This window comes from Pezoporus flaviventris, unplaced genomic scaffold (assembly GCF_033815535.1).
Source record: "Pezoporus flaviventris isolate CSIRO_AGI_PZ_B2104156 unplaced genomic scaffold, CSIRO_AGI_Pfla_v1 ptg000131l, whole genome shotgun sequence".
In the NCBI taxonomy this organism is placed as follows: domain Eukaryota; kingdom Metazoa; phylum Chordata; class Aves; order Psittaciformes; family Psittacidae; genus Pezoporus; species Pezoporus flaviventris.
In genome coordinates, this window is record NW_026892679.1 from 1,962,369 (window position 1) to 1,976,825 (window position 14,457).

The following is a 14,457-nucleotide window of genomic DNA, read 5'->3' on the forward strand; positions in this document are numbered from 1 at the left end:
GGGACACTAAGAACTATTCATAAATAATGCCCTGTTTTCATCTCTATCTAACCTAAATATTTATGTGACATCTCCCAATTAAAATGCTGTCTTGGTTCTTTGCTTGTGCTGAGGAGGTAGCAGTAGGTGAGTGTTAACTCGGTTGCAATTCATATTAATGCCATCTGTCCCCAGACAGGGAGTTCACCTGAAATTCAGCAATAATTTGTGCCCATTGGAGTTTGCTGGCTGAACAGAGAATTACTTATATGGACCAGATGAAAGTAATTTATTTTATGGGAAGGCTTTTCTAATTAGCACATTTCTTTCAGAGAAAATGTTTATTAAGTCAAATTTCCATATGTGGGGAATTATTAGTCACAGGAATCAGGGCAGAAATTACAAGTGTAGTTATTCTTACTTAGTATATGTATGTATCCAATTAGGAATTAGAGGGTACTGTGTTTGTTCTGAAGAACTTGCAAGGATAATAATCACTATCTCTTCTGCATTTGGAGTTAGAGCTCTGCTATTGTGCTGCTGCAAAGAGCTACTATACACAATGTCCTTAAATAAGGTAGCAGTCGCCTTGCACCCAGTGCAATGGCAATCACTGGGTTTCAAGTTTGATGGGTATTCTTGAGGTTCCTAAAGACAGACTTAGAATAAAACAGAGAACCATGCCATCTTGGGAGTAAATGTAGTTGTTTACCAAATGGTTACCAGACCTCTGCCTGAGATCTCCTTGTGACTCTGGATATTTTCAGTACCCACTCACATAGACTATATCCAGTCCCTGAGATATTAACCTGGAAAACATTGTGTTTTGAGGTGGCATTCAACCACTTAAATCCCACTAAAACTGATGGAATTTAAGCAAGTACTTGGTGCTAAGCATAATTCACCATAACCAAACGCGTAATTGGGCACAGAACAGTTCTCCTACAGTTATGATTAGGCCTCCAGAGAAAGACACTTGGAGGAGCCACATCTGCTAAATAAAGAGCTCAACTGGATGTAACCAACCTGTTAAAAATAACCCCAGTTATTTTAAGTTATTGAAGTTGCTCTTCACAGAATATCCACTACTACTGTAGGAAAGGTTCTCTATAATTAGCAGTGTGTTTTCTGGCCAGAGGGAGGAGAAAAGGTTTTCCTAAAACTGGAGCTGACCCACTGGAAAAACAGAAATATCAAAAATTCTTACAACAGAATCATGCACAATTGCCTAAGATCACATAATTTTTGCCAGCCGTATTGGAGACTGCACTGCACAGTACCACATATGTTTTCAATTCGAGAAGCAAGACTGGAGGTAGGAATTGTCTAGATCATGAATGTGAAAAGGGGTGACAATTCTGTTTCAGACAGCTTCAGTCCTTTGAAAAGTTGCTCTTGTGTGACAGTGTGGTGAAGATTCTGTCTGATTTTAAAAATTTGAAAAGATTATTTTTCAACTGTATCTCACTGAAATGCTATTTTCTCTCAAGGGTATATATCGAGACATGATTAGAGACAAACATTACTGTTTCACAAGAGGAGGCTTTGACATCTCTGCTCTTCAACCCAGTAGAGGGTATTCATTTTGTTCTTCCACTGCTGCCACTGGCCCAGCCACTGCTGGTGATGGAGGCTCACAGTCCAGCAGACCATGGCTTTCTCCTCAAAACACAGCCCAGCCATGGATCTGGATCTCTAATAGCAGCCTTTCCTCAGGTGGGATTCTTAATTACCCTCAAAAAACACTACTGAAAATACAGCAGCTAATTTAAAATTACCAAAATGGTGACATTAAATCAGTTCTGAAACTGTCATTGTCAGGGAATTCGAAAGAGTAATGGCTAGAGAAACCTGGCCAACAAACGTATTTTGATACTTTGAAGTCTGACACTTTCTCTCTTCCCACCATCCTGATCCAGCATTTTTTGTCATCAAAACTCCAGCAGGTATGGTTAGAGAAGGATAAAGGTGCTCTTACACAGATGGTGCTCCCATTGAAGATGAAATTTTAATGGTAAACAGAATGGACCAGGAGAGGAGCGCTGCTGGATCTCATCCTCACTAACAAGGAGGATCTGGTTGAAGCAGTAAGGGTTGAGGGCTGCCTTGCTTGCAGCGACCATGAGATGGTGGAGTTCAGGATCTTGTGTGGCAGGACTAGTAGAGTAGCAAGTAGAATTGTAACCCTGGACTTTAGCAGGGCAAACTTTGGCCTTTTCAAGCAATTGCTAGGGGAAATCCCATGGGCAAGGCTGCTTGAAGGTAAAGGGGCCCAAGATAGTTGGTTGACATTCAAGGACTGCTTTTTCCGTGCTCAAGATCGGAGCATCCCGACATGTAGGAAGTCAAGGAAGAGGGCCAAGAGACCTGCATAGCTAAATAGGGAATTGCTGGGTATGCTCAAGTGGAAGAGGAGAGTTTACAGGTCATGGAAGGAGGGGCTGGCCACTTGGGAGGAATATAAGGCCGCTGCTAGAGGATGTAGGAAGGCAGCTAGGAGGACTAAGGCATCCTTAGAATTAAACCTGGCGAGAAGGGTCAAGGACAACAAAAAGAGCTTTTTCAAATACATGGCAGACAAAACTAACACCAGAGGCAATGTAGGCCCACTGATGAACGGGATGGGTGCCCTGGTGACAGAAGATACAGAGATGGCAGAGTTACTGAATGCCTTCTTTGTCTCTGTCTACTCTGCTGCAGGCAGTCCTGAAGAGCCCTGTACCCCTGAGACCTTAGATGAAGTCAGGTCGACGGAGCGGTTTGCCTTAGTCGATGAGGAATGGGTTAGAGATCAGTTGAGCAATCTGGACATCCATAAATCCATGGGTCCAGATGGGATGCACCCGCGGGTGCTGAGGGAACTGGCGGAAGTCATTGCTAGACCACTCTCCATCATCTTTACCAAGTCTTGGGAAACGGGAGAGGTGCCTGAGGACTGGAGGAAAGCAAATGTCACTCCAGTCTTCAAAAAGGGCAAGAAGGAGGACCCGGGTAACTCTAGACCGGTCAGCCTCACCTCCATCCCTGGGAAAGTGATGGAACACCTTATCCTTGGTGCCATCTTAAGGCATATCAAGGATAAGAGGGTTATGAGGGGCAGTCAACATGGCTTCACCAGGGGGAAATCATGTTTGACCAATCTCTTAGCCTTTTATGAGGAAATAACACGGTGGATGGATGATGGCAGAGCGGTGGATGTGGTCTACCTTGACTTCAGCGAAGCATTTGACACAGTCTCCCACAGCATCCTCACAGCTAAATTGAGGAAGTGTGGTCTGGATGATCAGGTAGTGAGGTGGACTGCGAACTGGCTGAAGGAGAGAAGCCAGAGAGTTGTAGTCTATGGGGCGGAGTCTAGTTGGAGGCCTGTAACTAGTGGAGTGCCTCAAGGGTCAGTACTGGGACCGGTATTATTTAATATATTCATCAACGATTTAGATGAGGGAATTGAGTGTACTATCAGCAAGTTTGCTGATGACACTAAGCTGGGAGGAGTGGCTGACACGCCAGAAGGCTGTGCTGCCATCCAGCGAGACCTGGACAGGCTGGAGAGTTGGGCAGGGAGTAACTTGATGAAATATAACAAGGGAAAGTGTAGAGTCCTGCATCTGGGCAGGAACAACCCCAGGTTCCAGTATAGGTTGGGGAACGACCTGTTAGAGAGCAGTGTAGGGGAGAGGGACCTGGGGGTCCTAGTGGACGACAGGATGACCATGAGCCGACACTGTGCCCTTGTGGCTAAGAAGGCCAATGGCATCCTGGGGTGTATTAGAAGGGCAGTGGTTAGTAGGTCGAGAGAGGTCCTCCTTCCCCTCTACTCTGCCCTGGTGAGACCCCATCTGGAGTATTGTGTCCAGTTCTGGGTCCCTCAGTTCAAGAAGGACAGGGAGCTGCTGGAGAGAGTCCAGCGCAGGGCAACGAAGATGATTAAGGGAGTGGAGCATCTCCCTTATGAGGAAAGACTGAGGGAGCTGGGTCTCTATAGTTTGGAGAAGAGGAGACTGAGGGGTGACCTTATAAGTGTCTATAAATATATAAAGGGGGAGTGTCACGAGGATGGAGCCAGGCTCTGCTCAGTGGCAAACAATGATAGGACAAGGGGTAATGGGTACAAACTGGAACACAAGAGGTTCCGCTCAAACTTGACAAGAAACTTCTTCTCAGTGGGGGTGACGGAACACCGGAACAGGCTGCCCAGGGAGATTGTGGAGTCTCCTTCCCTGGAGACATTCAAAACCCGCCTGGACACATTCCTGTGTAACATTATCTAGGTGTTCCTGCTCCGGCAGGGGGATTGGACTAGATGATCTTTTGAGGTCCCTTCCAATCTCTAGCATACTGTGATACTGTGATACTGTAATGGAATAAATAAAAAGATTTAGACCAGACTAGAAAGCATTGATAGGTCTTTGTGCCTTCTCTGGCTGGAAAAATTATTACTTTTGATTTATGTGAAACATATCCAGAGTCTAGACATGATTTACACATGCTGTCCTCAGTCTAAATGAAGAGCTTCCAGGAAGAGTAGTGGGAGAGAGCACAAACCTTTAGTAATAATTACTGCTCTATTTCAGACCTATGCATGCAGGCATGTGCACACCATGAGCATTAGTACTGGAGGCCAGTATCTGATTCAAAGAGGCTTACACAGTGGAGTTGCTACCACAAGAAAAACAAATTTGGAATAGCTTCTGCTATTACATTCACCAACCCACATGTACTTGAGGGTTTGCTCAAGCAGTCAGGAAACTGAGACAGACACCAGTGATTCTTTCAGTCCTCTTTGAAACTGAAGATTTCAAGTAAAAATCTGCTCTTCTCAAATTCTAATTCTTCTAGGAAGGGACAGAACATTCGAGTATAACTTTCAAGGCATAGTTCAGTCTTCACAATTCTCATCAATTATCTTTGTGCAATCCATCAAGATTAATTTCAGCTTTGTTCTCACATAGCTGAGGATTTTGAACAGGCTGTACCAGCTATCTTCCCCCTTTTTCTTTAAATTCAAGATTAGAAAGTGTTGAGTGCTGTCAGATTTCCTCAGAGATTCTATCATTTCAGTGAGTCTGTCATTTTACTGAGTATTTAGTTATTTTCTTGCAACATACTAAAGAGTAGAAAACAGACACCACCACCCCCCCCCCCCCCCCCCCGCCCCGTTAATGCTTCTTAAACAATCATCTATGATCTTGCTGTGACCAGTAAGATCACGGAGCACATCCTACTGGAAAACATGTTGAAACATACAGAAAGAAGTCAGGGAAATGAGGAGAGACAGCCAACATAGCACATCATGGCTGACTAATCTAGTGGTCTTTTACAGCGGAGTGACTGCATGAGTGGATAAGGAAGACCTACTGAAGACCTACAGCCCTACTGATAAGTGGATAAGGAAGACCTACAGACCTATCTGGACTGTGGTAAGGCCTTTGAAACAGTCCTCCACATCCCCTCTCTAAATTGGAGAGATATGGATTTGATGGGTGGTGGCGCCTGAAGGATTACAGTCTATAGCTCAAAGTCCAAGTGGAAACCACTAACCAGTAGTGACCCTGGGAGGCCCAAACAAGGGTGAATTATATTTATTATCTTCATCAGTGACATGGAGAGCGGGATTGAGTGCACCCTCAGCAAGTTTGCAGCTGACACCAATCTGACTGGTGTGAGTCATTCCCTAGAGAGAAGGGATGGGATCCAGAGAGACCTGGACAGGCTGGAGTGGGCCCATGCAAACACCATGAAGTTCAACAGCCCAAGTGCAAGATTCTGCAGCTAGGCTGGGGAAGTCTCCAGTACCAGTACAGACCGGGGAATAAAGAGACTGAGAGCAGCCATACACAGAAGAAGTTTGGGATACTGGTGGACACAAAATTGGACATGACCCAGAAACGTGTACTTCCAGCCCAGAACCTCCACATGTGCTGGGCTGCATCCCCACAGCATGAGCAGCAGGTCAAGGGAGGGGATTCTGCCCCTCTGCTGTACTCTGGGGAGACCCCCTGCAGTCCTGCATCCAGCTCTGGGGCAACAACACAAGAGGGACGTGGAGCTGTTGGAGTAAGTCCAGAGGAGGCCATGGAGATGCTGCTAGGGCTGGAGCAGCTCTGCTCTGGAGACAGGCTGAGAGAGCTGGGCTGCTTCAGCCTGGAGAAGAGAAGGATCCTTAAGGGGAGACCTTAGAGCAGCTACCAGTGCCTAAAGGGGCTACAAGAAACCTGGAGAGGGGCTTTTGACAAGGGCCTGTAGGGACAGGCCAAGGGGAATGGCTTTAACCTGACAGAGGGGAGACTGAGATGTGCTCTTAGGCAGAAGTTCTTCCCTGTGAGGGTGGTGAAGCCCTGGCACAGGTTGCCCAGAGAAGCTGTGGCTGCCCCATCCCTGGCAGTGCTTAAGGCCAGGCTGGACAGGGCTTGGAGCAACCTGGTCTAGTGGGAGGTGTCCCTGCCCATGGCAGGGGGTTGGAACTGGATGAGCTTTAAGGTCTCTTCCAGCCCCAAACCAGTCTGGGATCCTGTGATTCTTTGATTCTGACCTTAGGATAAACATGTAAAATCAGCCAAGTCTTTGGCGTAAGGTCAATACAATTGTTTAAAGTGTGGGAAAAACAACTTGAAATCAAAATTATCCTGCAGTACTTTTAAATAGAGCTGTTTGGCAAGTAGTTTGATTTTTTTTTCTTGCACTGAAAATATCTGACAACAAAAATATCTGACAGTAAGTTGTTCTCTCAGGCTATTTCGGTTTTTATATGAAATACCAAAAATGTAAAAAAATTGCAGAAAATGTGAAAATGTGACTGCAAGGTCACAGAGTATTGAATAGATGCTGATTTTAATATGTCACTTGTTTTATCTCCATCTTGAAATATGCTAATTCTTGTAACAAATTTAATAGGCATCTTTCTGTCATAAAGAACTTATCCAGTTCAACAAAGGAAAGCAGTAGACAGTGATTAAAGCATATAACAGAAGCTGGAGATCTGGCTTTATAGTCTTGATCTCTATTCTATTTTCTTCCAATTTGCAAGTAATTTTATCTCCATATGACTCATTTTCCTATTGAAAATGGAGGGATATGCCATACTTACAAACCTGAAATATTTTCTGTGTTTACTTGGGTATAAAATTTAGCAGTGCCATTTCTTTAAATCTAGGGCAGGACTCCAGACAAAAGAAGGATAGGGACATTTAGACAGAAGTCCAAATCCAAGACAAGGAGATAAAGAATTTAGGGACAATGTTATTTATTCCCTACTTATGAATATATGTTGCCCTTTGCCTAAATATATATATATATATATATTCTATTGAAATGAGAATTCCTTAAACACCTTCTGAAATGATATTTAAACATGTACCTTCCTATAAAAGGAATAGAGATATAGAAGGGGAGAGGCTTTCCTCAGCTGAAGAAGAATGAGTTGTGCAGCTGGTTGAGTTTATCTGTTAAGTCTTGTTTAGATATTTGTGCCATACACTTCACAGTGGATCAGCATTTCCAGTTGTGTATGAAGTAGGCTTCATTCTCTGTTCCAAGTTAAAATCAGCATTATTCCCAATGATGGCCACCACAGCTGCAATGCAGCACAAGTGAAAGAAGAATAAAATCCAGTAATTCAAACCATTCTTTTCCACTAGAGACCCAGAATTTCCTCTGCTTTTTGCCTTTCCTGCTAATGGATTGTCCCTTCCCATCCCATGTTTCTCTAAAAGACTCAGTAATTCAGGTGTAGTTTTAATTATTCACCACTGGGAAGTAAACAAATAAACAGATACCAGTAAGGACTCTTGAAGCTCAGGGAAAAAAAAGTTTAATTAGCATATTGGCATATCCCTGCCTGATATGCCTTACTAACAATACAAAGCAATAACCTCAGGGCAAAAGATAAGTTTTAAGACATGCAAAACCACCTAGATTGTGCACTAAGCAACATGTTAGATATAGGTACATCTATCAAATAAACATACATCTATTCTCCTAAATAACAAAACTTCAGAGACTATTTATAAAGTAAATGTAAAACGAAACAACCATAGTTGAGCAGCATATTGGACACAGAGCATCCTACATGGAGACATTTGACCTTTGGAGGCAAAAACAGTAACAGGCAAATAGCTGAGAGCTAGATCCCCAAATACTTATGAAAAGCTCTCGGTGAAGCCTAAGGTATTATCAGAATGAGGTCTGGAGGATTTTGCTCTTAATGAATAACAATTATGAGTGGGTAAAAATGTCTCTGTCAGTGAGAGTTTTAAATCATGTATCTAAGTTTAATGTTGCTGGTAATCATGAAAAGACGAAAGACTGAATATTGATACAAATAAATCAGTGTGAAGATTTGTAAAACCCTTTAAATGGTGATTATGAAGGAAAATTTGGGATAATGAACATATGCTGAAATAAAAATCAACATGGTTAAAATTAGTAAGTAAATAGTTAAGTTCCTTTGTATCCTAAAGAACAACAATCAGTATTAAGAACTAGGAAAGCAGGAGGAGGACAGATACCTCTTCCTTTACTTTAAAATAAGGGTAATCAGTCCCAGTATCATGTCTCACTATTAAGCTATGTATTTGTGTGTTACAGGACTAGCCATAGGAAAGGAACAGAATATATACACACTTACTGTCAGTGTAAATTCAATGGATCATCTATGTTTTTGTCTGCACGATGCCTAATCATGGGCTCAGTCCACTGACAATACTGGTGAATTTAGTGGGGGAGGACAGGGATGGGGTAAAATGAAGGCTGGGGTGAAGGCAACTCTAACCCTGTATCAGTGTATGACAAGTGCTCTCTGTCACATGGAAGGGGACATGTCTGCGCTGCTGCCCAGATTCCCAGATAACAATGGGCTGAATCCAGGCTGCTACTTCATGCCATAAAAATACTACAAAACTCCCTTCATACCTGGCTGGCGAGCCTGCCCACTGCTGAACCAGTGGGTGAAATATACTATCCCCATTGCAGCTAGCCAGCCTGTACACCCTGAGGCATTTTTGGCCAGAGAGTGATGAAGGGAGCAGCCCCTCCAACGTGAGAACTGCTGTTACATCTGGCAGACACAGCAGGGCTGAGGAGCTAAGAAAGGCAAGTAGAGAGGCGCATCAGCCCTTCTCTTTCTTATGAATCCTGAATCAGATGGGCTTTTTCAGCTCCAATTGCAGAAAAGCAAGTCTGCTCTGCTTCCACAGCATAAAAGCTAGTGGAGAAGATCCTAAAAGACAGCAAGATACAGACAACGAAGTCCTCACTTGGAGACATCCTCCGTAAAACACCAGAAGCAAACAGTGGGTGTTTTATGTCCAGGATTTCTCTATGTATGATGTGGCTGTGGTGGAGTGGCACAGAGAAGCAGGTAGCAAGGAGCTCCACAATCCCTGTGTGCTGTACAGGAAGATGGCTGCCCTAGATGGGTATAGAAATGTACTGGGCAAAGCTTCACATAAAGCAGGTTGCTGCTGCCTACTATTGCCATACCCCAAACACTGCAACAGTACTGTAGCAGAGGCACTCGGGCCACTTACATGTGAAGTACCCAACCTGGCTGTGGGGCAGACACACTGCCCTACACTCGGTGTGCAGGACTTTGACAGAAGAGCCACTTCCAGCTTTGGCTGGGGTTGCAACACTGGATGGGGTTGTAGATAACAAGACGTGTGCTTACTTCTTTGAGCAGTCACCTCCTGTATTTTAACAAATGCATTGTATCCTCAAACAGAAAGATTAATATTAGCTATCAGCAAAGCAAACATTACTTTTTAAAGTTTTGTGACCATACACTTTATTTGTTGTTAGGTTTTTTTTTTTTTTTTTTTTTTGTTGTTGTTGTTGTTGTTGTTGTTGCTCTGGACACAAACCAAGTATCTAGTTACTCTGGTGATTCTAACCTAAATCATGCCACTGACCCAAGAGAGTAACATTTGGCATATAAATAGTATATGCCATATAAATAGTATATTCTTTTCCAGAGGGGCTGAACTACCACCTTCCCTGCTCATTTTAAGATATGGATGCTCAGCATCTTTTAAAAAACCCCATGTCCAATCCTTTGTCGTCCTCTCTGCCCATTTGGGACACCATAGCACGAGCACAGCACTACCCCTGCATATTGCAAGCCTTAAAATGCACTGAATACTTTGAAACACTGAAGAACCAGTACACACATAATAAAGCACAAAACAACAAACTGTAAAAAGAGTTAAGTGAAGAATTGTACCCTGTAACAGTAACAACATCAAGGAAGTTCGGTAAAATAGGGTACAGGCAGATAAATCAGCAGTTAATAGCACACAACAGAGATGCCAACTGGCATTGACAGTTGTTATACATTTTTGTTTTTTTTTAACACAGGAACAATAAAACAAAGTCAAAAAATCACTTTTTGAATCACATCTCCCACTGATTCTTCATTACTTCAAAGTGTTTTGTAAAACTACTGGATGGTAGCTGCTTTTGTACAGAAAACACACAGTAAGTTGGTTTTGTGGTCCAAATAAACCATGCTGCTTTTTTTTTTTCTTCTCCATACCATGCACTGAGATGCAATCAGCTTCTTGTCAGTCATTAGTGAAACTAACAAGCATATTTTTGACAATACAGCTTCTGTAAGTATAATTTTCCATTCATTTTTGCAGCAGTCATTAGAATTACTTAAAATGTTTCTGGAATTTCCTTTTCTGTTGCTGTCTTCTGTTCTAATCAAGGAATTTTCCAGTATTTGCAATGCTCCTTTATGCAGTTATTTACAATGGGATTGTCCTTGTGGTGAATCACCCTAATGAAATTTACAGCGGCTAAGGTACCTTTATAAATGCTAGCAGTTACACTCAGACAGAACGAATGTAATTTATTGTGCATCTCTGGGCTGGGCCAGCAATACAATTAAAGTGCAAATAAAGATAAAACCCACAAGCCAGGCAGATCCTTTTTTCCTTGCCAGTGTTAAGAAGCATCATGACTGTGGTAAGAAATGTCAGATCAAATAGGCCTAGGTCACAATTTATTTTAAACATCTGTCTCCCTGAGAGGATTTAAGGGAGGTATACAATGATATAGCCCTCTTTCTTCAACTGGCTGAATATCATTGGAAAAGTAAGGACACTTTTCCAGCCAATTTTTTTTTCATCAGTACTAATAACTCTGTTTTACACTCTGATGCACTTTACAGCATGCATTTGAGCTCACTTTTCATGCAGCTACAACAGGCCACTTTTTATCAGGAAAACTCAGCAAGTACCAACTAGCTGTAGAAAAGACATCTATCTACCTGGTATGTCACAAAAGCATAGGCTTTGAAAACATTTACAAACAGCACATTTTCTTAAACGTATGCAAATAATAATTCCTAGCTCAGATTGTTTGCTGGCATTTGAAGCTTGCCACCAATATGAACAATTTTAGAGCTAAGTCAGTGCCGAGTGGCTGAACAAAAAAACTAGACATTTTCAAACCACTGATTCCACCTGAAATGAAACTGTCACTCCAACTCATAGTGTTCACAGCTGATCACTACCCATTGCCAGACCAGACATGTATTTCTCTCCACAGTGTATCCAGAAAGTGCTCTGTAGCCTGACTTGTCAAAGAAGCTGCAGGAGGTGCAGAAAAATAAATTGTCTTTTCCAGGGCTGTGTGCAACCTGACCAACCATCCCGTTCACTGTATCCCTGGATTTCTCGAGTCTCAGATAGAGCTCCTAACCTTGCATTTCCAAGCTGAAGCTTGCAGGGCTGGCAGCTATTTACAGTCATTCAGCTAGTCCATTTGCTTTTCATGCTGTAAATACTTTCATTCTGTATTAATGAAAAAAAAAGTATTTACAATTCATTTGTAAATCAGTCTCCTTAGAAAAGGCTGTCAGGATATTAAAAGAAGATAACATTTTATAAAGGGTAGCATTAAATGTACAGCAGGTGTTTTGAATAGCTGCAGATCTGAAGATAATAGATGCTGTTTTCATGTCACTCCAAGAGAGCAGATGACTGTTAAGATCCCGTTTTTTCAATGAAGTTAGCACTATATGAGGACACTACCACAACTGCCTCAGTGAACATACAGTTCAGACCATATCACAGACCATATCACAGCTATCTCATTTTTCTCATTTATCTTAATATACCTGAGTATATTACTAACCTTTAAATATGTACCATTAATTAGTCACTTAAGATGGCTACAGTTAGTACCCATTGACAGGGAGGTCTCCTATTTTCCATTAAATGCATAGTCCCTGCTGCAAAACATTATCTTTGTGAAGCAGCAATCCATTAATCCAGGTAGGAAGTATCTTTGTCTTCCACCTCAGTGCTCATTTTCATTGCCTGAGAGGGAAATGCTGTGAGGCTCTGTATCTCTTATTGGAAAAGAGAGCTTGTATTCTTCTCAGTATTTCCCTTGTCTTTAGGACATAACATACACTATTTTGTTCATTGTACTAAAGCTTTCTGCAGAGCCTGAGGCAAAGCTGGCTCTTCAGGCAGGGAGTCTGGGTTCAATCTTTAGGGAAAGCTCATATAGGGTGTCTTCATCTATGATGAGAGTCTTGTCAAGTAAATAGTGAGTGACCTGTCGTGGAGAAAACACAGATGAACAGACTCTGTAACTTCCACAAAATTTTTCTGTTTTCTTTTTCCCCTTCAGCCCATTTTGGATCCTGACATCCCCCCATGTTGTCTTCTTGAGAAACGCAACACAAATCTTCACCAGCAGCATTCTATAAATTAAGCAGAGGCTCCTAGAAACATTCAAATCCTTAGCCAGGTTACCTAAGCCCACGTTCCTCTTCTGGAGCCTGAGATGAAATCTCTGAAGGCATAGCTTTGGGCAAGTTTTCCTCATTCCCAAAAGGGACAAGGGGAGAAGAATTGCAGGATGCACACAGCATCAGCAGATTCTGAGATTCTGTGGGAATTAATATTCCAACTGGGCAGGTAGAACACATTTGCCTTTGAAAACACTGCCTCATACCCCAGAACCACGAAGGCCGCAATCCTGACAGATTTTCCAGAGAAGGAGAAAGTTGCTTCTATATACAGTGTCAAACAAAGAGTTTCTGGCAGGGTTAGAGTATTACAACCCCAGAGTACCCATCCATATTTCTGTATATCTTTCCTGTGTGCAGGAGCAGAATACATTGACTTTAGCTTTCAACAACAGCTGTATCTTACAACTAATTGTTGCCATATCTTTGATTTCATCAGGAGGTAAAAGTGCTTAAGAAGAGCCTTACCTTCTGCTGATGCTCTATGCGGTAGGATGTCTGCTGGAACTGGCGTATTTCCCTGATAATATGCGAGATCTTTCAAAAGAATACATATATATGAGTAAGTACAACTGCATTTTGACTTCAGCTAAGCCACCAGAAGATGGTGACAGAAGACTGGGTGAAGTAATTGCTTTCAAATAGCTGCATGATTCCAATATACTTGTATGTCTTAGAAGTTAAATTCCAGAGTTATTATTAAATCAATAATTAACTCACAAAAATAATCACATGTTGGGAAAGCATACAAGGAATCAAAAATTACCATTCTCATTTTGGAAAAATTTACAAGGCCTTCCTCAGTGAAGTTTGGTGTTCCTTCTTCAATAAATGCCAGGTCTGTTAGGTACATTCCAAGGTAGGGAACGGCAGGTGGGTTACAACTGCGAAACAACAAATCAGCATATTAACCTGTAGCTAAATTTGCAAACTATAATTTTATAACTCACACAAACTCTTTATTACTTAACATATTTCTGATCAATGAGTTACATTAATTCCTAAGACATCTTCCTTGATTTCATGAGTTGTATTTGCTCTGCCCATGAAAAATTGTATGTGTTCTGTCCAATATCTAGTATTAGTGGCAGATGACCTTCAGTAAAAGGTAGAACCATGTTGGAGTGAGAGGAACGACAGGTAACCTCTGGAATGAGAGAACACCCTCAAGTATATTTCAATCCTGACTGACACACAATCTCAGAAATAGATCCCACAAACATGCTAAAAATGCATGTGGACATGCTTCTGAGCGGTTGATGTTCTGCAATAGTGTAAGCATCCTAGAACAGTAAGAGTACATGTATGTGTGTGTGTGTGTTGAGCATGTCCATAAACATATGGAGATGTACATATATATAAATGTGTATATATATATATGCATATATATACATGTTTATACATACGCATATGTATGCATATATGCATGTAGATACACATGTATGCATCTGTATACATATGTATATACCATGCTGTCAAAGTCTATTCAGGCTTTCTCAACAGTGGATGCACAGAACAAAGAGAAAGATAGAGGGATAGCAAAGATGATCTGGAAAACTAGGAATACTGAACATAGAGAATAGGGGTTTTATTGGAGGGACAGGAGGAATGGGATAATGATTGTTTCTTTCCTAATGCAGTAATCACAGCTCCATGTTCAATGACTCTTGTCTCAGCAGAAATAGTAGAAAAAGGATTTCTGAAGCTCTGCCATA

General features: G+C 41.9%; 1 protein-coding gene across 3 annotated transcripts in view; it reads right to left on the reverse strand.

Moving 5' to 3' along the window:
• The window catches only part of RASGRF2 (Ras protein specific guanine nucleotide releasing factor 2), a 280,188-nt gene that overhangs the window by 137,715 nt on the left and 128,016 nt on the right, over positions 1-14,457 (reverse strand). For 2 of the 3 annotated variants that reach the window (XM_061478726.1, XM_061478725.1), the window contains exons 25-27: positions 13,509-13,626; positions 13,211-13,279; positions 12,057-12,546 (exon numbers count right to left, since the gene is read on the reverse strand). In XM_061478726.1, coding sequence (XP_061334710.1) covers positions 12,454-12,546; positions 13,211-13,279; positions 13,509-13,626 — 280 coding nt within the window. In that variant the 3' untranslated portion in view covers positions 12,057-12,453. Of the gene's footprint in view, positions 1-12,056; positions 12,547-13,210; positions 13,280-13,508; positions 13,627-14,457 lie in introns of those variants that run through there. The other variant, XR_009747680.1, reaches the window with a different exon arrangement.